This window comes from Haemaphysalis longicornis, unplaced genomic scaffold, assembly GCF_048455015.1.
Source record: "Haemaphysalis longicornis isolate Haplotype H1 unplaced genomic scaffold, Haemaphysalis longicornis Haplotype H1 scaffold_2, whole genome shotgun sequence".
In the NCBI taxonomy this organism is placed as follows: Eukaryota; Metazoa; Arthropoda; class Arachnida; order Ixodida; family Ixodidae; genus Haemaphysalis; species Haemaphysalis longicornis.
Window position 1 is genome coordinate 54,634,282 of NW_027526295.1, and position 23,304 is coordinate 54,657,585.

The window sequence follows — 23,304 nt, forward strand, 5'->3', positions numbered from 1 at the left end:
AAAACACAAGTTAGGATTCATTAAATATACAGACGAGGGTCCCAAAGTTCTTCGATCCAGCTATGGATCCAGCTGAATTGCGTCCTATGTGATTAGCATGCTCAGACGAATCACGTAGGCCCAGTACATGTCTCCAACGCACGTGTCTAAGTCGAAGGACACCACGCATTAACTCAGTTCCCACCTCTGTAAGCTAAAGCCACGAATCGGCCGCGTGTGTAGGATGCGTACTTGTCTCACATCCCGTATTTATGGGGCTCAATTGGTTTACCCAAATTTACCCCTTTTTTTCAGCTTAAACACTCCAATTTGTTACAGGAGCTTCTTAAAGAAATTTGGCGTAACTCCGGCCATTCTTACACCTGCATTTTGTTCCTCAAGCCATCGGCCATTCATGCGACATCCATCGGCTATTTAGGAGCCACCTCTCAGCCTCGAAGCCGAAGTGTCGACCAAGAGAGTTACCTAAACCTTTAGCATTAACAAGCGTCTATTCAATTACCAATACATAGGCTTGAATTTATGCTTTCAGAGCCAAAGATGCCCTGAGGACGAGCGGCGTTGGCAGCCCACTGAGACAGGCGAGGCTCTCCGAAAGGTCGCTCGTGGAAAGGTGCAGGTAGAGGTGAGTTGGTGGGAATTTGTGCCAACCGCCTGCCCTGTGTCTCAGCGTCCGGGGTCTCCACGACATTCGCAAGGCAAGGGGCGCTGACTACGATTAAACTTTGTTCAGACTTGGGACACAGAAGCGGCGCAGGCTACAGCGCATTCATCGCTCGCCCTTAATTCTTGCAGCTGCGCATTTGGAAGAAAAGTTTCAGACGCTTTAACATCAGTGCATTCAGGAATACGTGCAGGCAGTTTATTCCTGTTTTCGATGACGTCCGCATTTTGTTAAATGTGCTATAGAATTTCTGCAGTAGAATTTTCTCACTGGCTTGAGTGATTTTCAAACCATTTTTTTCCGCAAGGTTAAATATGTATTGCGAAAGGTTGCGCCAATACACGTCATTTGGTCTTCCAACAGTTAAAGTCTTTAAGTGTTGGCATTCAAAGTTGGTGCATGTTGTCGAGCATTGACAACGTTTCCGAGCTACCGTAACGCGTGCATCAGAGCATTTTGAGGCATACATATTCTTACCATATGGGCTACTTGAACAGCGACATTGTCAAAGACGCTTTCCCGAACCGAAGCTGTGCCGTTCATCTGAGCGACGGGGAAAACATGAGAAAAAAACGGCTAGAAATTTCAAGGCTATAGGGAAAGTCGCCGAGCAGGGGTATAAGCAAACACGAACGCGGCATAACCCAGTAAAGCAAATACCCCTAGTTCCAAGCAAATGATCCTTGGAAACTTAGGTGCTAATAAGTTCAATGATAGGTTAGTGCTTAGAGGCAGGGACTTGTGAATAAATGTTTTGGCACACCGCCTTTTTGTTGTATCACAGAATTCAAACTCCATTCAAAACACAAGAACGACAAAGCCATACTTCTTTACACGGTACACACGTTTGTAGTCTCAGCTTCAAATTTCGCGAATCAAACCAAACCAAAAGTCACAGTTCGTTTGGCGTGCGCCAAGTTGTGCGAAGTAGATTACTCAGAAAACGATAAAGGGCCTACAAAGCTGCCCTAATTTCTGCGTGATTGGATCTACGTTCCTCAGATATCGTGGTGTGCCTCGAAGGGCACAGTGAAGCCCCGGCTATACAGACATTGAAACCTATTATTATGCCTGCGTGCACAAAAAAAGAAATTGGGAACACTTCTAAGTGAAAATAATTGAGTTATGCCTGCATTCTCCCCACATGTTTCATGAAGTGTAACGAATACAAAGTGTGAGAGTTGCTGTACGACCGTTAGAAACGAATTAACGTTGAACGGAGATCGTTTTATCTCCTGGGCTCGTTATTTTTCTCTACTCGCAACTTTACAAAGATTTCAAATCTGTATGGCAATCTCACTGGAAACTTTAAAAGCTGGTTTTATTTGGTTGCTGATTATCACCAGAGGAGAGCTAACTAATGATTATCTTTCAAACGACTCGATATTTTCAAGGTTTTGTTTGCGAGGTGTACTTCTTGCTTTGAAAAAGAGCGCTAAAGCATGACATAACCAATGTTTATGCTTCAAACAAGTCCATATTGTCAGGGTTTTGATTGGGCAGCGTGCTCCATATGCTTTAAAAAGAGCGCTAAAGTAAAACATGAGACACGCAGGCGCTTCCTCGTTTGCCTGATTTTGGTGGTACCTTTTTTAGCCGTCATGCTGTAACTTTTGAAAGAGATTATTTTGTATGAGGCACCCCGCTTTTCGCGAATGGAACGTAGTTTACTAAATAGCAAAAATCAGATCTAGACTACTTACAGCAATTGAGGAGCCCTTTTGTTAACACAAATTGCACGCGTGATACAGGCGGACGGTTTTTTTTTTAACAAACGCGCCTTGAAGACCATTGGAGCTGCCAAGAATGGACTGGCAGGGATAGTTGGTGCGAAATATTAGATATAAAGGGCACATAAGACAGGACGACATTGTATTGAGAGCTACAGAGCATCCACCAGAAAGTTGTCTTTGCCGCAAGAATAAATTTTGTCGACGCCACTTCTTTTACACACCCTTTGGACAAGCGCAGTTTTGATCACAACATAGCCTATGGTAGCTCAGCTGTAGAAAACTCACCGGCAGATGACTGTTGTCGACGTACTGCTTGGCGAGGCAGAACGTCCGCCGCTGGTACACATTGCGTGCGCTCTCCGACCACCAAGCCCGGAAGTATCCGCTGCTGTCCACCTGCCAGCCTGCGTGAGGAGATGGCCAAATTCATTTTGCCACTAGAAGCTGGTGAGCTGTCAAAGCTACCAGGCATCGAAATGATTACAGAAAACTGCATGGCTACCGTAACTTGTCTTGCAGAAGTTTCCAGCATACGGACCAAATTAGAAGCCTCGGCATCAGCAAAATGCCTTGTGCCAAGGTTACGGGACACGCGATCAGCCTTTGCCGCTCTTTGATATGCGCGCGCAGGCACACCCTCCCTGACTGAGGTGTAAACACATCATCATCGTCGTCATGGCGTCATAAGTCTGCGTATAGTGCAGGACGTAGGCCTCGCAGAGTTGTCTGGTATCTTGTATGGTGTCCTAGGGGCGAAGCCCCTGAGGAGGTCGGTCTGTAGGTATCTCCTGTTGTCGTAATCGTCGTCTCATGTAGTCACGGTACTAAAAGAGTTAGATACTCGTTTACGCCTCGCACGAGACGCTTTGTAACGCGTCATAAAAACCACCGGCCAACTAGTTTACGCCTGGCGGTAGAATGCTTCGTGCTTCCAAGAAGCAAGAATTTTACATTAAAAGGACCCTGTAACACTCTTTGGGCAGTGCAAGTAAACCTGCGTGACGCTTAGATTACACTACGAGAAATACCTGAGCCAACTATTACACGTCGACGTGAAGTGGGTGACCCCGCAAATCGCTGTGAAACACGCGGCAAACACAACAGCGCTTTCTTCAGTTCTCCTCATTATGCACCTCATGGCATGGCCTAAACGACGTCATAGAGGCCATGGCTGTCTGATCGGCTGTCACTGGTCAACTTCGCGGCTAACTTCTCGCATTTTCTGTGACGATACGCCGTCGTCAGTGCCGTGTGCGAACCTCCTCTACGCTTTAACCTGTAGGTGCAGTTTTGGCGTTTATTTTGTGCTTTGAGTGCGCGCAGAGTTTGAGGGATTAGCTCAATACTCCGCTTTCAACCAGACCACTCGACAACAAACGTTTACTGCTTCAAAAACGCCCTACTAGCCCAAGCGCTTGCTTGCGAGCAGGCACTCATGCCTCCTTTTTTTGTGGCACCAGACCGGAAATAGACACATCTACGTTGCGGAGAAACGAGGAAAAATCCCTGGCATTTATTATATCCGAGGCCGCCTAAAAGAACGCCGCGAGCCGCCTCCCTCTCCCTGAGAGAGCGCGCAGCTTTCGTCGCGTTGTCCGCTGTCGAGTTGAAAGGGAATGATTATGCGCAATTTCTCATCGCGGGTAGTTTCGGTGATAGTGAAGGGATTTCCATAGTTCTTGCGGGAGGAGATTGCTGGGACAATAGCCTTTACCCCAAAATATATTCCTAGTAGTCGATGGTAAGTGCTCGAGGGCCCCGTTAATAAAAATAAAATTTGTGCGCTAGTCACCACGTTCTTGATATCTTTTTTTCTGTGCAACCGTTCTGAATGAACTGTATATGTCAAGTCGTTCTGTTTTCTACCTCACCGTGTCCTTGCGGTATTGCGTGGATTCTACAAAGGGGTCCGAGGGAGGAACAAGTACTGGAGCAGCGGGGGGTGGACAGTTGGCCAAAAGATACATGTGGCAAAACCATAGGAATGCGAATAGCGCAACACCGAAGGTCACCGCAAATGGCTTTGGCGTGAGTTTTTCCAGGAACCGTTGCCTCAACAGGCCAATCTTCCAGATGACTGCCACATAAGCAAAATTGCATTGTGTCAAACGGCTTGCAGATTGTCTAGTTCCTTAAAGTATTGATTGAAGGGTGAATTACCTGCGCCTCTCTGCATTTCGCGATCTCGAGTCGAATTTCAGCATCCAAGTGGCCCAAAACGAAGTCACTTCAGCACGATCACTTCAGTTTGACGCAAGCAACACGCAAAAATGATCAAAAATCCCCACGTAGTATGCGGATGCCTTACCACTACAGCGAGTGGCTGCAGGCACACATTTGCGGCGGAGCGAACGCACAAGTCTACATGGCCGTCGAATGGGCCATTCACGAAACGCTGCTGCGTGCACTTAATTGCGTGGATAGAAAATTTGAGATTTGTTTTTGCTATATTCGTTGCTTCACTACATACATCTCCACTATAAAGGAACCGAACACGCATGAAAAACACGTGAATAAAAAGAGGCTATGCAGTTTCTTGACTACGTGTACCTTTTCTCTATATGAAATTTCTACTCGCTTAGCAACATGTCGGTACGAGCAAGTTGGTAATCCATTACATCTTTGTTGAGCGCAGCAAAGAGAACAGAGGACGAGGAATACAAGGCCGAGCACTACTTACAACTGAATTTTAATGACAACCACGAAACATATAAATAGAAAAAAATCACAACACGCTGAAATGACAATGAAGGTTATGACAACACTGCACAACCCCCCACGCATTTGTCAGCCACGCACGTGGGATAAATGTTTATCTAAGAAGGCCAGCTCTTTGAAACTGAAATATATGGACGTCGAAGTGACGCAGTCACCTATCCGCTGCATTTCCGCAGCCTCAACAATCTCTCGCATGTGCTGATCCGCGTCTCGAAAAATGACTTGCTGTCAGTATCCCTATGCATTCTCTTCCCCGACTGATAAGCGGAACATGCAAGCTCCATATTTGGGGGAGGAAAGACAATCTCTTTCTGAATACGCTCCTGACCTTCGCTGGATTACAGTGTTTTCCTTCCTCGTGCGTGAACGTTGAGTTTCGCTTGCCGCATGTCCAAACGTGTTGTCTACGTGGATATGGTTCCTTATTGCCGCCCGCCCCCCTGAAAAATTGTTTACGAAACAAGTCTTGACCCCTGACGGAGCAGATTTTCTCCAGGAAGGAGTGATCGACAGGTGAAGAAATAGAACAGTCCGGAATTACCTGGCGGTAGCACGGCTTGAAGCAGCTGCCTAGCGGCGGTGAACCCGAATCGCGCGACGTAGATTGGCCTGCGATTATAAAAGTGCATTTTAGAATACTCACGAAGCCCGTTCGAGAAGTTATTGGAAGTTGTTTGAACTCGGCTGTATTAATGTAGGCTCATGTTTCACTGTTTTTTTTACGACGAGCCGGATATCTACACAACTTTCGCTGCAGCGCTGAGAATCCTTAATCCCAGGCTGTTGCTTCGTTGCAGGTGACTAAGCTCAAGGACTTGGCTTGCGCGACTTCAGCTTACAAGTTTTATAATGGCCAGGGAAGTTGTACCTGCTTTCACGAGCGACAAACCGTATGCGGAAGCAGCATCATACTACGTCTAACAAACACTCGTGAAGGTGCAACATTTAAAAGCGAGAGCTTCCTTTGTGGGACCGATAGCGTTCTGCCAAGAAACTAATGAATTTTCACATAGACTGGGTTGTCGACCGAAAGCTCCGATAAGATCGCTGAACACTAGGCGCATGCGCGAAAGCGAGCTTCTGTTGTGTCAAAACGGTTACTTGGAAATCACGAGAAAGGAATGGTTCTGGATCAACCAAGACACGCAACAATCAAGAAGACGGAGTAGAATAGCACACCTTTACCTCGTAAACATCGTATCGGGATGCATTTAGATCGTTCCTAGCTGCGCTTACTTCGTGCGCGAAAAAATATCACACAGAATCGTTCTTTGTTCGCGATTTCGGTCTTTCAAGGTTTGACGGTCGATTGGACCCACTTTAAGTGAAGGTTGGACGAACTTGAAGCTTTCGCGGTTTTCTGAACTTTCTTTAGGAAAGGATTGTAAATGTATTGTTTCGGCGGGAAAGAGGCGGAAAACGCTAGAAGTAATCCATGAAATTCCGTTAGCATGAAGTGGTGCAGGTAATCCGATTTTGAATCACTATAGTGCAATACACCGACGGACATGTGGACCTACTCGGTGGTTGCATGCCCAATCAGACATCCGCTAATAGAAACAAAAGGGAAACCAGCCGGTTCGGATTCATTGTAAAAAGCACAGCGCGACAAGGCGCCCTGATGTAGACACTGGAAGGAGCGTTGTCTGAAGGCTGTCAAAAAAAAAACTCATTCGAACGCAGTGTGGGACTACCAACGTCTGTGCCATAGTTTGTGACCTCTCTGCAGCGAAAGCCGTGCCGACATCGTCGTTGCGTACTGTCATTTTGTAAAATGACGTACCACTGTTTCCGGACGGTCTACGGAATATTGCGCACGAGGCAGTGCCTTAGAGCGCATGCACAAGTGCGGTGTCGAGACATGTGAGCAGTTTATTCCATCGAAGCAGATACCAGTGGGGCGTTTCTTCCATCACCACCGCAGGAGCAGTTGAAAAAAACCTTGTCGGGTGTATAACCATATATGGACAACTAGTAAGAACGTGCCTATTGTCACCTTTCAGCGCACAGTCACTCGATCACAAATAATGTGTGCGCGTGTCTGAAGTCTTTAACGGGTGTGCGCTTGCCTGGAGAACAGACAATACAGCACGGAGACAAGAGGGAGAGAACGAACGACAGTGAAGCGGAAAAAAAATGGCCGCTATGCCGCCTGCCAAAGAGGGTGTCCCGCAAAGCTGTTGTAAACCACTAGAAATTGTGATGGAGGAGGGTATGAAATGTTTCTCGCCATCTCGGTGGGCTTGTCGTTTGCGCTCGACTTCTGCGGCGGCAAATGCTTGGCCCTCACGCTTGCGCTAGCGCCTTGGGTAATAAATGTTGGGTCCTGCCAAGCCTGACGCATGCCCTAGCCCGCGAATGACTTCAACCCTTCTCCCTTTTCGAGAGAAGCTGTAAACCTAATCTTTATCAGAACACTTGAGGGGGGGGGGTTCTATTGTTCACCGGCGACTTAACAGCCATCATGCGTTTTCCATGTTGTTTTGTGGTTTTTTCTTTACACGAATACTGAGCTGTAGGCTGCACGCTTGATTACACTGACGCATGCGCACGGCGTCTTGAGTGAGAACTGCTGTGTGCTGCCTGGCGTTTTTGTTTACAACACGAAATTTGCCGAACAACCAGAGGCTACCATCTTCACTGCAAAAAAAACGCAAGTAGTCAGCACGCGGCACGCCTGGGCGGCTCTTGTGGCCTGAAGGTACACCGAGTCAGACAATCCAGTCGGTTATGTGATCTGCGAGACGAAAGGTCCAACGAGACAAAAGATCCAATCGAGTCCGTATATCCACCGAGATGGAAGATCTACCGAGCCAGAAGTTCTATCGAGATGTAACGTCCACCGAGACGAACGGTTCACTGTTGGATCGTTTGTCTCTGGGTCTTCAGGCACTGAATCTGGGCGAGAGGTTGGGTGGAGCGTGAGGGAGGTCCCGTGTGTGGATTGACGCGCTAGTGTTTGTGAGTATGCATATTTGCAATTCCACCGTGGTGCGCACCCGCGCGAGAGATGGAAAAAGAGCTGTACCGGTGGAGCAAAAGCCTCAATGGGTGCAGAAAAACAATCTGACCAACGTACGTCAAACAGAACACGGTACATTGGGGCACGCCAAATCATCCAGTGCGTGGGCACCTAGTATAAATCTGAATCTACCCGCAAGCTTGCGTAACGGGCGAAGGATGCTATCAGTTTCATTGGCAGAGGGATCAGTAGGGTAGATGCGTCTGCCTATAAAAAGTTGACATTCCGCAGTGCTGCCGGTTCTTTCTACGGTAATAATATTACATAGTACAGTTTCCAGTTATTTTTATATGACTTTATAAAAACATTAACCCTGAAATTCTCATTGAATTAAAAAAATATATAGTTTGTGTGGTCTTTCAGCTCAACACTTCGCTCATCCCCTTTTCGTCTGCATTCGCTATCATCAAAAATTCTACCACCATTTGTTGCTCTATGGTTCCTACATTTTGAGCTATCGCAATGGACAAAAATTTTGATTGACTGTCTGTAGGTTTACTTTGCTTCATCGGAATATATATGAACAGCTGTATGCCCAGCGCAACCGTGCGCTGAATTTCGGTAGTCTTTGATCACTTACAACCACTCTCCGTACGAAGTCTTTAGAGATCACCAAACTTGCAATAACGCATCTTTCAAGTATTACGAATGGCACCACCTAATACAAACAGCACTTTCACACACCTTTAATCACTTTATCATAAATTTTATGTCAGACCCAAGGAATTTCACGGTGAACCTTTCAAATTGTGCCAATTCAAGATGTGGAAGATATTTGCCTAATCGGCATAATTCATTACTTGACAAGTACTCGCCCCAAATGGTCCATGAGTCCTCCGCTATTCAGCGATCTAATTTGCCCGTTGTGATTTCACCTCTGGAGTAGACCTTGTGGCCTTGTGACATTTTGGAATAACTCGTTCTTTAAAAAATGTAAAGCTGGAAGACTTACGGAAACAGGTTTTCATATAGAAAGGGCTTCTGCACAGACGTAAAGGGAACAACTGTAAAAAACCACAGAAGAAAGGTTTAACCGAATGTGAATTTCGAAGATCCTGTCGGAAAATTAGTATTCTTGATGTACTTTTGCGACTAACGATGCGGGTGTGATTCGCGGCCACTGCGGTTGCATATTACATGGCAGTGAAAGGGCAAAAACGCCCGTGCCTCAAGATTTGCTTCCCCTGCCAAATGAGTTTCTTGAAGGGCGCAGCGACCGGGTAATCAATTGCTCGAGTTGGGAAAAGTGCTGAAAATTTGTGAACGAGAACTGCTCCATTTATAATGATAGAGCTGCGTGGACCCGACGGGACGATAGAGAGATAACAAACATTTATTGATGAGCGTAAGTGCTTGCAACTGCACACTTCCCCAGTGGAGGGCATTACCGTTACGGGATACCGAGGCTGCGACTTGCCGCCCAGGTCCTTTTTAGCAAGTCGTCATCCACAGCTCAAAAGATGGGAAGGGGATAAAGGGTAGGTCTGGAGTTTGTTGGCCCTCCCATACCTGGTGGTACAGGGTGCTGGGCGTGGGTACAGAAATTGCAAAGGGAGGGATACTGAGTGGTGTAGATAGAATGGAGGAGGGTGCTGTGGGGCTAGCAATTTGTCTGCAATCGCCGAAGTGTGTTCGCTTTTTGTCTGGTTAACCGAGGATAAGGTGGTTGGAATTTTCTTCTGCCAAGTCTATAAAGTAGAAGGACGTCCGAATGCCAGAGAAGTGGGTTCCCTTTGATGACATCGGTGATCGTTCCGTCGCGGGTAAGGGCCCGGTCTATGTACGCGCAGCCAGCGGCGTGAGCCGCCTCGTTACCGTCGATGTATTCGTGCCCAGGAACCCAGATTATGTGCAGCTTAGGTAGCTCTGCAATTGTTTCAAGAACGTTCAGTGCGGGCGTAGTGATGCGTCCCCGCTATAACTTCTACATGCCGCTTGCAAGTCAGTTAGTATTTTGGTGAAATCCTTGCTGGCTGCGGCCGCCACAGTAATCACAACTTTTCTCACCCACCGCGTCAACAACGCAGCGACGTGTGCTGGTTGGTTTGGATATACGGCTGCGTCGCTCCATGTTATTAATGGGTTATTTGAATACTTTGCATTCACGGCTTTAGCTCTGTGGATGCGGCGTGCCTACTTATCTACGGGGTGCATGTTACGTGGTATTCGTAGAACTCGAATGGGCTGTCGGATCTGTAATGGAACACGTGTCCTGAGGTATTGCATGGGTGGCGTGGCATATCCTATATATGTCTCAAAGTATTCCTTCCCGCGGGAGCTGTTGCTTCAGTTGTTCAATCTGAGACGTGCGGCGTGCTCCCTGTATCTCCTTCCAAGTATTATGTACTCTCAGTTGGAGCAACTGGGAATACGTCTCGGGGATGTCTTTGATGGCAGTCCTCAGGCGATCTTGTAAGCTTGTAGAAATATGTACTCAGTGTTGTCTTCAGTGTTGTTTTAAGGGCAAGACATGGAGTGCCGTATGCGATCCTGCTGATGAGCAGCGCTTGTATGATGCGCACGGTATCCGAATCTAGCAAGCTAAACCTTATATTTGACACCCGATGTATAGGATACGTCAGCTAACTGAGGGCTTGGTTGAAAGGGGCGATTTTTTGGAGTCCAAGCCATTTTTGGGAATCACAAAGCCTAAATAATGGTGATAGGGCACGATCGGAACTAATTTGGCCTGTATTCTGAGTTATGGCTCAGGGCTGTTTTTCTCTCTCTGAGGGGCTTTCACAGAGATTAATGTAAGCACAGCTGATTTTTCTGAGGCGCATTGTAGGCCACGGGCTCGAGGGTACTCGTTTGCGTTGTCGATGGCTAATTGCAGGTCGTCTTGCTGTTCTCCTACGAATCCCGTGGGGGCCCAAAGGGTTAAGACGTCCGCGTAAAGCGCATGCCGTAGATGCGGGATGTCATTGAGTCTCCAAGGGAAGTCTTTCATTGTTATATTCCATAGAAGTGGTGATGTCGGGAAACTTTGTGGAGTGCCCCTCGGTATCGTTTTAAATGTTTTTGAATGGAGGTGCGATTGCGATGGTTGCCGCGCGTCCTGTCAGAAAGGCCGCAACATAGTTATATAGTCTCTTCCCACAGGCAATTGGTGGAAGTCCGTAGGATGTCCTGGTGGTTGACATTATCAAACGCACGTTTGATACCTCAGGCTAGTATGCATCTTTTGTGCGGATTGGAAATGCTGCCTATTATTTCTTCTTAAGTTGCAGCAGGATATCTTGTGCGGATAGAGGGAGGCGGGATACAGACACATTTGATGGAAAATGCCCATTATCTTCAATATAAAAAAAGCAATGTTGTACCATGTGTACTAATAACTTCCCTGCGCAAGATTTAAGGAAAACGGGTGGCAGATAGTGTGGGAATAGTGGCTTACCGGGTTCTGGTATCAAAGTAATGTCGGCGTGTTTCTTCTGAGATGGGAGCTTGTCTGTTTTCTAATAGGGTCTCCGACGCCATGGTGTCCAAATTTTATAGCAGCTTGTTTCGAATCTTGTCATTTCCTGGTGTAGTATTGCGGATAAAGTTTCGGACCGCTGCTGCAATTTCAGATATGGTGAATGCAGCATCCATTTCATGATTAGTACCGCCCATGTACGGTTCCCGGGGGACTCGGGTCTGGTCACTTGTGTATTACCATGGTTTCCTTAGTTCTTCCAGTAAAACTTCATCTGTGCCTTGATAATTAAGAAAGAGGCGTTTAAGTTGATGCGAAGTTGCTGATTTCGTTCCTTTCCTACCCATTAGGGAGCGAAGGAGATGCCACTTGTGACGAGTTCCAAGGGTTCCCTTTAGCGTCGTGCAAGATTGAGGCCAATTTCGTTGACATAGTTGTCTTGGGTCGGTTGAGCGATAAGGTTACGGATAAGGATAAGCTTTTGATTTGTTCTACATTTCGCCCACAGTTTTTGATACCCAGCCAGGGCTTCACAAAGGCGCATAAGATGGACATCTATAGCCATGCAGTCCTGCGTTGGCATTAGCTCCGTAGTCTGTTTTGTTTTTGCTGCTTCCAGCATCTGCTCGGTCAATTTCTCGATTTCTTCAGTAAGGCCTCTTCGTGTCATCTCTCCAAATTTCCGCCAATCAGTAATGCGGGATGCTCCTGTTTTTTGTTGTTCGGCTGTGTTATAGGGGAGCAGCAGCTATATAATAACAAGATCACTGACCAGCGTTTCCTACAGCCATTCCCGAATGGGTTCTTCAACATGATAAGTTAACCTGAAATCCGGCGTGGTGTCTCTGCAGACACTAATCTCAATTCTGGTAGGCACATCGAAGATAATAAAAAATGTAGATTATTCTTTTGGATGTCTTTGTTTAGGTGCTGACCTTTTTTGTTAACTCCTGGATTGCCTCAGGTGTTAAGTTGTGCGATAAAATCTCCTACTATTACAAGGACGAATAGAAAGCAACAACACAAGTGCTTTTTCAAGAAAGCGCTTATGTTGGCTTTTCGTCTTGTCAAGTTTCCGCTGTTCTTCATTTCATAGACTGATCGGGGGAATACGGCCCTCTTTTTAAAGAGCGTCTCTCTCCAAACTAAGCACACTGTCAGTGAATTGATTATAGAACCGGAAAATAAGCGCACTCTTATACGCTTTTCTAGAAGAGAAAGGCAGACGAAAGTGAGTCAAAGAAAGTTTGAGAAGTGGAGAGAAGATGGCTCATAAATGAGACTGACGTCAAAACAGGAAGCGTCTAGTACAGAGCACCCCTTTAAAGATAATGTCACCGTTGACTCTGAACAGGCGAATGGGCCATTTGTCCACGTCGGCTAGTTCTCGGGGGTCAGTTCGGCATTGTGCGAGGAATAGAGAACGTGTCGGTGGAAGCGGAAAAGATGCTGGATAGGCGTTCAGTGTGCCTCAGCAATGACAGAAGCTTCTGTGAACCTTAATAACAATATTGGCTTTGAGTCTATTTCCGTACACGAGACAGGGAGGGTGGCCAAGCTAAATGAATGTTGTATTTTGGGACTCTATGAGCCCAAATGGGAAATTTGAAAGCATAGATATGTCGAATTCTAAGACCGGGATATCTACAACGCAACAAAGTTAAATAAATGATCATTCCCTGCTACTTTTATTCCGTTATCCCAGAAACTGCGGATTTCTAATCAAAAGACACACTTAGTCTCTCTCATTTCCTTTTCATGCTTAAACTGCCGCCGGCAGCCGAGCGCCGGTGCCAATCATAGGTTGGTTTGAGAAAGCAAGAAAACGTTAGAGGCGTAGAAACGAGGTGCAAAAATAAATGTTTAGGAAGGAAGATGTTACCTAATGATGATACAATTTACAGTAATGATTATAGTTGTATACCAGTAGGTAAATGTCTAGCTGTTATCACTTATCTCGAAAGCAAAGTCCAGACACCCAACAAATGCGTTACTCTTTTAGCCCAGATTACGAGCTGGAAAGCGGGCTCAACTTTTCTCTTACGTGGCGAATGTCTTACCTAAAATATTTCTAAATACGTCGTAGAAGGGAGACGTGTCCAGGAACGTCCAGCTGCAAACAAAAGGAATCATTTAAAGAAAGCACCGACGAAAGAGCATGGTCTCGAGGAAAATGTACATGTTTGGGGAGGTACAAATTAAGCGTCACTAATAATTTTGGTGTGTATCCCTTAATACGACCTGCCATTTGGCAGTGCGTGCAAACTGAGTCTCTAGAGAAAAAAAAACATTTTTTTATTTGCTTTCTGTAAGCAGTTTGTTCTCCGGTAAGATGCCATGTATTCCAGATAACCTGGGATAATATTCTGGATATTCTTAAGCACAATTTCACGTAAGTTGTTTATGGAGGCCAGCCAGCAGATTGGCCACATATTTTAAGTTGCCAAAGAAGCTCGGTAGGACTACAGTTAGAAGCACAATGACTTTCGGCTTAACTTTCACGCTTACCGTCATGCCCCGCTCATATTTTAAATGTTAGTTTTTTGTGTGGCAGGAGTTTACCGACAAAATTATTGCTAGCTGACGCAATAACACCTATTAATTGACGATTTCTAAGATGTTACACGTGCACCGCTTTTGTAGGAAGTGAAGACAGTATGGAAAACACGTGCCGGGAGTAGGCGCCGAAGCCAGAGCATTCCGAGCAGTATACCTCTGTGGCGGTGGCGCCGTCAGTGACCAACGGCTTTGCAGTGCCAACGAAGACAGTGTGAAGAAGCCGTCCAGTACACGAGATGAGCTGATGTCACGAGCCTGTCGGAGCAAATGATTTCTTTCACTTTATAAAATCCATAGTTGAAGGTTAAGTGCCGTACAAAAATTTGAAGGGCAGAAATTTAAAAGTGTAGAAAACTATGCGAGACGAACAGCCATTATTGCGCACTGAGAAGTCAATTGAAAGCGTCACGATTGTGAGATTAATAAATTTACTAAATTTTGAGACTGGGAGGAAAGGAGAATAAGAGGTTTTGCTAAGAAGTTATAAAAATATTTTAGTGTTGTTAGGCCGGTGTATTTTGAAATGGCGGACAGAACCCTTCAGTGCTCCCAGAGCTGAAGCAGCTTCTGCTCAAATGTCCCCGAGTGCACACCGAAAACTCAGCATCTTGTAGAAAACGTTCTTAGGGAAAGACCCGGATGCACGTCTTTATTAAGAAAGAAGCCGCGATTTCAGTCCAAACCTCACGAATATAAGGAATAAGGTCCCGTCTCTCATGAAATGCCCAGGTGCTTAAACCCACCTCTCTAATAATAACGGGTGAGATACTTGCAGTAGCAAACACAACTTCTGACCGGTTGGCCGTAGCTTTTCTGTACGATTTCTGTTTCGCATAACAACGTTTTTTTCTCCTACCATGTCCCAATTCTGGCCTGTACTTAAGTATTTCGTCAGTTACGCAGGTTGCGCTCCTAAAGGACCCCGGAAAGATTCGTGCTTTACTTTCGCATTTTTTCCCGCTTACAGCTAGACAGCATTTTAGGTGCGAACCCCCCCGCAACGGCTAAATTATGTCTTTAATATCATCAAGAATGAGTCAGAATCTAAGACGCTGAACCAAAAGGGAATTTTCAGCCTGAGTGTTGAAAGAACATTGGCTTGTGATAACCGTAGCAAGAAGTCTGGTAGAAGTCCATAGGAAGAAATCTGGTGTGGGAGTTGGGTTTGTACTTCAATTTGCTGCTTCAACGTTTTAGTTCTAGCATGTAGGTTTATTTCCAGCTCACCTCTTCCTTCTACCCTGCAAGCATGCTAAATCATGTTTATTAACTTTATTGTGTGCTGACTGCTTTCCCATCTAGTTCAGTATACCACCAGCTGTAGCAGCTGTTTCCTTCGACACAGTGCTTACGCACAATTCAGAGTGGTGGTGAAAGCTCTCACAACCCAGGGACGAGGGAGAAAATACGATACAGAACTACTACTTTAATCTATTAGTTGCTATTAGTAGTCATGTAATCTACCCGTGGCTGTTCATCTTGACCACAAATTTGAGAAGCCACCAACTAGCCCAACTGTGCATTTTGCTACAGCACACTTAAGGTGCCGCTGCTCGGACTATACTAGGACAATACTAGTACTCTGCACTCCACCTGCAAAGCTTACTTCACAGACAGCCGACAAAGACCGCCGGCACTACAATTTATTCATGATGAAATGCAACGGCGTAATAAACGAGGAGGGACACAGAAGAAATTCACAAGACGGGCAGCATCTTGTGAATTTCTTCTGTGTCCCTCGTCTTTCACTGCCCTGTTACATTTCAACATGAATACATACCAACTATGTCAACTTTGGTTGCAGTACATTTTATCCAGTTGGATAAGTACCACCTTCTGTGCAGTTCCCCTCCCTAAAAAAAGTATCAGGTGTTCATTCCTCACGGTAAAAAGGCGAAGTAATTCCGCGTCGTGGAATTTGCAGGATGTACTCAGCGCTTGTCCCTCAATGTGACTGCTCTTATCTCTAAGACCTTCGACTACGGAAGCAGTTTTTAATCCATGTCTGCGTAAATCACAGAAAACATGCACAGCTATGTGACAAAAGTCTTTTGGGAAAAGCGAACGCCAGACAACCGAGGCCCACAACCCTAAATATACTCAAAAAAATCAGCTGGGCTCACAAAACACCATGGGCAATGAAGGAGTGAAATCTGGAACGTATGTGTAATTGTATTGTCTGTGGGTAAGCGATAATGAAGCCTTGCTTTGGCAGTGCAGTGCCTTTTTAGATTTTTAAAGAAAGCTTATCAGGGCGGATGGCCTTTGCTTTTTCTCCGTCATGCGCTGCTGTGCACGATCTCATTGTGTCAGTCGGCCTTGTCTAAGACTTTTGATTTGGGAGAAAATCAAAGGAAACTACAGGAGAAAATCAAGGGCGGTGTTTTTCATAAAAGACTAATTGTGATGGGACACACATCATTCTAGGGGATTGGATGATGAGTTGTTGAATGCTCTGATTACACCCACAGAAAGAACCATTTCAACCCAAACTTTGAAGTTGAGAAGTCGTGATGTGCGCCTGCGTGCGTGTTAGGACGATACTACATTGGTTGTGAACACAAGGTTTTGCAAACGCCATACTACGCCACCCCCAGCAAATGACGAGGAATATCCTTGTTAAATGTAGCTTCCGTTGGCTTCCAAACAACCGGAATTCTTCTTGTTTTGTGAAACCTGTGTTTTCAGTTGCCAAAGGACGCCCTCCCAAGATTTCCGACAGATCATCACACAAAAGCACTATATATCCTGATTCGGCAAATTAGGCTCTGGCACTTATCACCCCTGCACCATGCTACTCTTTGGACGTGGTTTGAATTTAAGTTTTTGATGCCAAGCAGCAAATGATATCAAAAACTAATATCGAAAACTAAACAGCGGTGGTTCTTTCTGCATAACCTGCTTGTTTATCCTCCTACGTTTACAAAGCACTGCCGCGTATGACATTCACTTGCACTTTGGAGGCATGTAGTGCTAAGTTTTATACCCAATAATTTTTGGGTGATTGTGCTGTGAATGCGACAGGCACTATTTGTGAAAAAAAAAACATTTTCAAAAATATCTAGTCTAGAGCGTAGTTTCACGAAATGCACTCCCTTTGCTGTCTTTAGCAAGTTTTACTCCGCATTTCTTAAAAACTATCACAATAAATACATGCCAGCACACCGGCAGACGGCGAAAAAAGCCAGAGACCCTTAACTGAGCTATGGCAGTATACGTCGCACAGTTATTTGTCGTCATTGTTTCCTTGAGAAAGTAGCCTTTACTCTGAAAGGATAGAGACAAAATAATTTCTCGTGCCGTTGAGAAGGGAAATATTTTAAGCCAACGTTTCTGTAGGTTTCAACTCAAGCTGTTGTATACAGAGCTACCGATACATTATGCGTTAAGGACACTTCCAGATTCCTTGATATGGGTATTTCTTCTGATGGGTTTCAAAGACAAAATTGTAAATCATAAGCAGCTTTAACAAACGCAAGAACTAATAATAACGTCTGCACTGAAGTCTAACTCCTACAGGTTCACAATGTTTTTTGTGCTGCACCAACGCGCACAGAACCCCTTTTCCATTTCACCTCATGAAGGCTCGTACGCTTTTCCGGCGAAGACGAAGCGAGAGATGAGTACGCACTAAAATAGGGAATGCTGCCCGCCACAAAGTTTACCTTTTCAAAAATGGAGTCCATGTCTTTGACGCCCTCCATGTGCATAGGGAAGATGTGCCATTTTATATCGCGCATCTGCAAAACAACGTACACGACTGTCAAGAATAGATTTTGCACATGCACAACAGTAAATTAAAACATGGCCCGGTGCGATAACACTACTTGATGATAGGTAAGGCGCACCTGTGGGGATCAATATACAAGGTGGCGAAATTACATTGCGTTGGTTTTGCAATCATTAACGTTTTTTGATACGTTTGAGTTCCTTACTCTTGCCAGAATAGCATGGTAATTGAAGTTTACGCTGACGTTGAAACTGGGTTAGTACCCTGCTCGAAGTTTCCAGTCAGTAACAAGCTATTTGGTGCGTGAAAGCGCGTGCTGCGTTGCTCCTGTTGCTGATCCACCGGAAATATATCCGCGCTTGGACGGCCGCAAAGGGCTTCCAAGTCGCTCTCTCACTCTTGTCTACGCTCGCCGACCTACCATATTTTCGCCTCTCTTTACACTTTATCGTGCACCTCGGCATTGTCGAGGTGTTATCGTTATAAAACCTGGGATAGCGGGCGGGAGGAGAAAAAAACGTCACTGACAGAACCCCGTTTCAATGACGAAGCTCACGAGGTGTCAGCGACACGTTTTTGAGGGGGCCAAAAGCTTAGCAGAAACAAGCACAGGACACCGCTGATCGAATATATATATATATATATATATATATATATATATATATATATATATATATATATATATATATAGAAAGAAATGCCGGCAGTCTACAACGCCAAAGAAGGCATAGGGGAAGGTTAGACTATTTTTTTACCGTTAGTGACATTACATTATTATGAATTTTTATTAATTACGTGAGAAAGTAAGAAAGAAAAACACGCGCCCAGAGTGGGGACCGAACCCACGCCTTTCGATTAGATCTCGAATGCCTTACCAATTCGGCTATCTGGGCGACTGTGTTCTGCTTCACTTTCTGGGGTATTTATATTTACTCCAACTGTATCTGACGCTTGAGGGTGGTAGCCAGCGCCACTCAGACTACACGGGGAGAAGGGGACCTTCTTTTTAAACCCCCGGGGCGTGACGCGAACGTCTACAGCCTGTCATGAGCGGTCAACTGGCGGGAAACCCTCTTATGCTACCTTGGCATCAAGGCTGCCAGAACCGAGGCCCTCGCTAAGCTTTCGCGCGATAATAGGGTTTGGAAATGAGGGGCTCGTTAGGAAATACAGAAAGAAATGCCGGCAGTCTACAACGCCAAAGAAGGCATAGGGGAAGGTTAGACTATTTTTTTACCGTTTATCTCATATATATATATTTTTATATTTTATCTCAGCCCGAATTGCCAGAGTACATAAACAGTGCCTGAACCGACAGGCCTGTACCGAGCCGGATAAAACCAGGGCTAGAAAGATCGCGTACTGTGCACTCGTCCCTTTTCTTTCAGCCGTCCTTATAGTGGCTGAATTGCTGCTCCATGATAGTTGCTGAATAGCCAAATTCGCTACAATCCTGAGCTTCATCATTCTGCGCGCTGTTAAAGGTGACGGCGTTGCCAGAGTACGCAGCTTTCAGGCTGATCGTTCAACATCCTCAGTGGCCATCCCTGTAGTTCTTGAGGTTTATACAAAGTCCAAATCATGGATTTAGCCTATGTAGGATTATAGGACCCTGCTACACTTCTTAAACATTTTGACGCCTATATGCGTGTTGTACCGCTGGCTGGTTTTTAAGTGCCATTAGAGGAACCTATGGGATGGTATAGTTATATACACAGTATAAGTTGTAGGGATAAAAAAACACGTTGCTGTTTTGTACATATGTTGCCATTATGATATGTCTTATTTGTTGACTTCATTTCACTGAATGGCATACATGGGCGCGGTACACAACCAGCAACTCCAGAGAAAGCTTGTTACCTTGATGCTTCACCTGCATAGTTACCACACAAAAAAAACTAGAGGCAGAAAGAGCAAGTTGGAAACATTGCCGCACCTTGTCACTGACCACGGAGATCATTTCGTTGGTCATGATGGGCGAGGCCTTGAGCAGCTGAAGGACTCCCTCTTGCACCTGTTGCAGCAGCGTCCTGATCTGGAGACACCAAAAATTATCTAGCATAAATAACCCTTTGAGGAACTGTGGTACCATAAGGATGCATGTCAGACTGTCAGGCTGTTGTGACCTGCCAACGTGAAACATTTCGACTAGTGCCTCACTATGGTCCAACTCTTCGTTTGAAAACCTTTGTTGCAATATCGTGGCACCCACTTTGGTTGGCCCTTTTCTTCCGGCATCTACCAATCAGTGCGAGCGTTTCGGGCCCCGATTTTCTTCTGACTGATCAGCGTTGAGCCCGTGATGTTACACCAGCCAGATGACAAATTTCGGTTGTGTGGTTCCTTTCCTTCCTCCCGTCGTTCTCTGTTTTTCACAGAAGTATTATGCACCAACCAGCCCTTCAGCATATCCTTATGGGACCAGTATTAGTCTACTCTGTTATAGGGCGCAACGCTATGACGGTGTGACTTGTGGATTAAATGGGAAATGCGCGAGAATGAATGACGTCAATAATGGTCGCCCACGGGTCCCCCCTTTCTTCTATATTCGTCGAGGAGCTCATTGTGCAATTGTGGGCTACACAAGTGGATTGGCTCAAGGTGAACGGGTGAGTATACTTTCCACCATCACCACCACAAATGGTAGTCCTTGTAGCCAAACTACGTTTCACGAAAATAAGAAAAACCATTTGCACGCATCTGAAGAAAATGGCAATCGATGTTTGCTACATTTTCAAGATTTCCTTTTAGTCTGATGCCCGAAGGTTGGTCCTGTGTCGTTTCTCCCCAACAATCATACTCACGAGAATTCGCGGGAGGTTCACTCGTCACATTTACAAAAAGGCTGCAGGCGTGCGTAAAGGAGAAAAACTGGGAGGAAATGGGGATCCAAAAAAGGTTACGTTTTTTGTCCTTGGTCACAGCGTACTAAAAGGTAATCAAAGCTTGTTTTTGCATCAGGAAATCAAAGTAACCCAGCATGGTGCCGTTAAAACTGCGAAAATATATTTTTCTGCTACTCACATTGTTTTTTTCTTGTTTTGGCACAAGAAACGTTTATTCTCTTTCTCTGTCTCTGCTCTTTGTGCAGTGCATATCCGTTGCAGAAATTAAAGCCGTTCCTCTCAATGTGAAAGCGGTAGGAAGTGCACAGCAGTGATCCGCCATAATGGGCTGTAGAGACATTATCCGCTCACTGCCACCGCCCAATGCAATTCATATTTTCCGCTTTCGCAGTGCTCGCGCGCTCCTGCCTGAAACTGCACCAGCGGGAGTCCTGTTCTTTTTGTGCTTGCTTTTCCACCCGCCCGTGCCGGCGTTGCACTGCCATTTGTTTTCGCTTACTATAGCAAAAACCAAACCAACGAGCGTCCCCAAATAAATGAACGCGGGCGCTGCAGGATAATAACGTATATTTTGCCTCAAATGTACGTTCAGTTGTGTAAGCGCTACACAAACGAGTGATGTTTGACAAGCGCCAGCGGTTCACGAGTTTCGAAAGGTTATTACATATACAGTAAAAGCTCGTTAATTGGACACCCGTTAATTCAGAAATTCGGATAATTCGGACGGCTCTATTGGTCCCGGCCAAAGCGCATGTTAGTCTATGGGACCAAACCTTCGTTATTTTGTCAGAATTCGGCCCCGCACCGCTTCATTCGGACAAATCCTGACGGCTGCCGCTGCACAAAAGTGTGGTAAATTAGCAGCACTGGAACCACTGCAGTGAAACAGAAACCTGAGAGGCATTGCCATCGTCATCAACCACGATTCTGACGAAGAGTCATGCGAGAAGGTGCAGCCGCGACCTTATCGCACCTTACGAGAAGTCTCGGAGCCGCTTTTGATATTGAAGGACGTTTGCCTGAGCAGTTCCGACAGTTTGTGTGCTGTTGGCCACTTGGAAGAGTTAAGAAAAGTTGTAATGTCAGCCGGAATATTCGCAACAAAGCAGATGAATATTACAAAATACTTCAGCAAATAAAGGTATGCTTCTGCAACGTGATCTTCATGTTGTTTTTCCTATTCATTCATTAATTTGGAATTCGGATAATTCGGACATTTTTCCCGGTCCCGTGAGATCCGAATCAACGAGCTTTTACTGTATAAACTGCCTGGCTTTCGAAGCCTTTGTATTATGCCTCAACGACAGAACACCGTGTGGGGCAACTTGGGTCCAGCGAGCGAGCTACGACAACAAGGCGAAACACTAAACTGCTCTGCACTTGAAAAATAACATACAAAAAAATGACAGCACACGTTCCCGCTTTTTGCAGCCTGCCGTGTGGTTACATCTACTGGATGATTGGATTTAGCTTGCCGCTTTCGCTGAGGCAGAGGCACCGACGGCGCAGCCGGCGCTCCATCTATTGCAAGGCTAAGCGACTAAGCGCCGACGAAGCAGCCTTTAAACTTTCGCCAAGTCACGTGGTACTGCAGCTGAGAGGCCCCGAGCGAGCGAAGCTGTGACGCCTCTCTGCAGCGGGTCGCGTGACCTGACCTCATACCTGCAACACTTGCGCTACGGTGGTTCAAGGTCATTGCGACATGATAGATGACCTCGTGAGAAATGGCGCACTAAAGATACCGCTCTAACAAATCGCCTCATATCTGTAATCGGAGTTCACAGAAATTAGAACCTTGTGCACACTGATGGACTGGTGGCGACGCATCAGGGTCGCCGCAAAAGTAGCACCGAGAACCGGCTCGAGAAGTGCGTAGCAGGCAAGCATGGGTTCACCCTGGGCCTGCAACCGCGACAGTTCGTCTAGCGGCCTCGGAAGCAGCGGAGACACGGCGACGAGCACACGCCACGCAACCAGGGTGGCCAGACTCGCCCTGCACGGCCGAGGATGCCGGAGTGATGTGAAGGTATGGCGTACCAACTGCTCGCAAAAATGAAGCACATAAACGAATGGAAACAAAACAAAGCGTGCTTCAGAATGGCGTCTTGTCCACCTGGTTGTTTCAGCGTTCTGAGGCATAGAAGCTCCATCCTTCTCCCTACGTTGCTGTCTCTCTCTCTCTAAGTTTGACCCGGTAATGTGAAAGCCCGCATGTTTATTATCGCGAAAGCACTGTGTAATCCTTCAAACGACAAATCCAGCTTTGACCAAACACTGTAAGGTAATCCCGTGGTTCAACTTTTGCCACAACGCGATCGGGTGACAAACACATACCACAAACTAAGCAAATTCGGTCAATGATAGCGGCGTGCATACCCAGTTGTATGGGAACGCCAAAAATCGCCACCCATCACACCAAATCCCCGTCCCACGTACAAGCGTAGTTGCTGTAGCTGGTAGTATAATACAGTATAGTATAGTTGGTGTAGCTCTTGATGCAGCGCATGCCGATAGAGAGGGCACGAGCAGCGAGCGAGGACCAAGCAATCCCGGACTAGCGGACGCCCCCCACAACGGCTGTTGCTCTCACCCTCTACCACCAATTAACTCGCAA

General features: G+C 46.0%; 2 protein-coding genes across 4 annotated transcripts in view; both read right to left on the reverse strand.

Moving 5' to 3' along the window:
- Positions 1-9,137, reverse strand: part of LOC144167116 (neprilysin-1-like) — a 25,144-nt gene extending 16,007 nt beyond the window's left edge. Inside the window, exons 1-4 of one of the 3 annotated variants that reach the window (XM_077696491.1) lie at positions 9,090-9,137; positions 5,657-5,724; positions 2,683-2,801; positions 1,142-1,207 (exon numbers count right to left, since the gene is read on the reverse strand). In XM_077696491.1, the coding sequence (XP_077552617.1) occupies positions 1,142-1,207 (66 nt within the window). In that variant the 5' untranslated portion in view covers positions 2,683-2,801; positions 5,657-5,724; positions 9,090-9,137. Of the gene's footprint in view, positions 1-1,141; positions 1,208-2,682; positions 2,802-5,656; positions 5,725-5,856; positions 5,936-5,983; positions 6,119-9,089 lie in introns of those variants that run through there. The other 2 variants (XM_077696490.1, XM_077696492.1) reach the window with 2 other exon arrangements.
- LOC144167980 (uncharacterized) lies at positions 1,730-19,936 on the reverse strand. The gene is made up of 6 exons (XM_077697086.1): positions 19,781-19,936; positions 17,780-17,854; positions 14,269-14,369; positions 13,616-13,668; positions 2,683-2,801; positions 1,730-1,735 (listed from the first exon to the last, which is right to left on the reverse strand). Exons 1-6 carry the CDS (start codon positions 19,934-19,936, stop codon positions 1,730-1,732), a joined length of 510 nt encoding a protein of 169 aa, XP_077553212.1.
- Positions 19,937-23,304: the final 3,368 nt, after the last annotated feature.

What these genes read in the sequence shown, in the direction of transcription:
- LOC144167980 (XM_077697086.1), bottom strand. Translation starts at nt 19,936, where the DNA reads ATGGTACCACAGTTCCTCAAAGGGTTATTTATGCTAGATAATTTTTGG. An exon ending in ACGGCGCCACCGCCACAGAG is followed by an intron (nt 13,669 to 14,268) that starts GTATACTGCTCG and finishes TTTTGTTTGCAG; the next exon opens with CTGGACGTTCCTGGACACGT. An exon ending in CGTATTTAGAAATATTTTAG is followed by an intron (nt 2,802 to 13,615) that starts GTAAGACATTCG and finishes CTCCTCACGCAG; the next exon opens with GCTGGCAGGTGGACAGCAGC.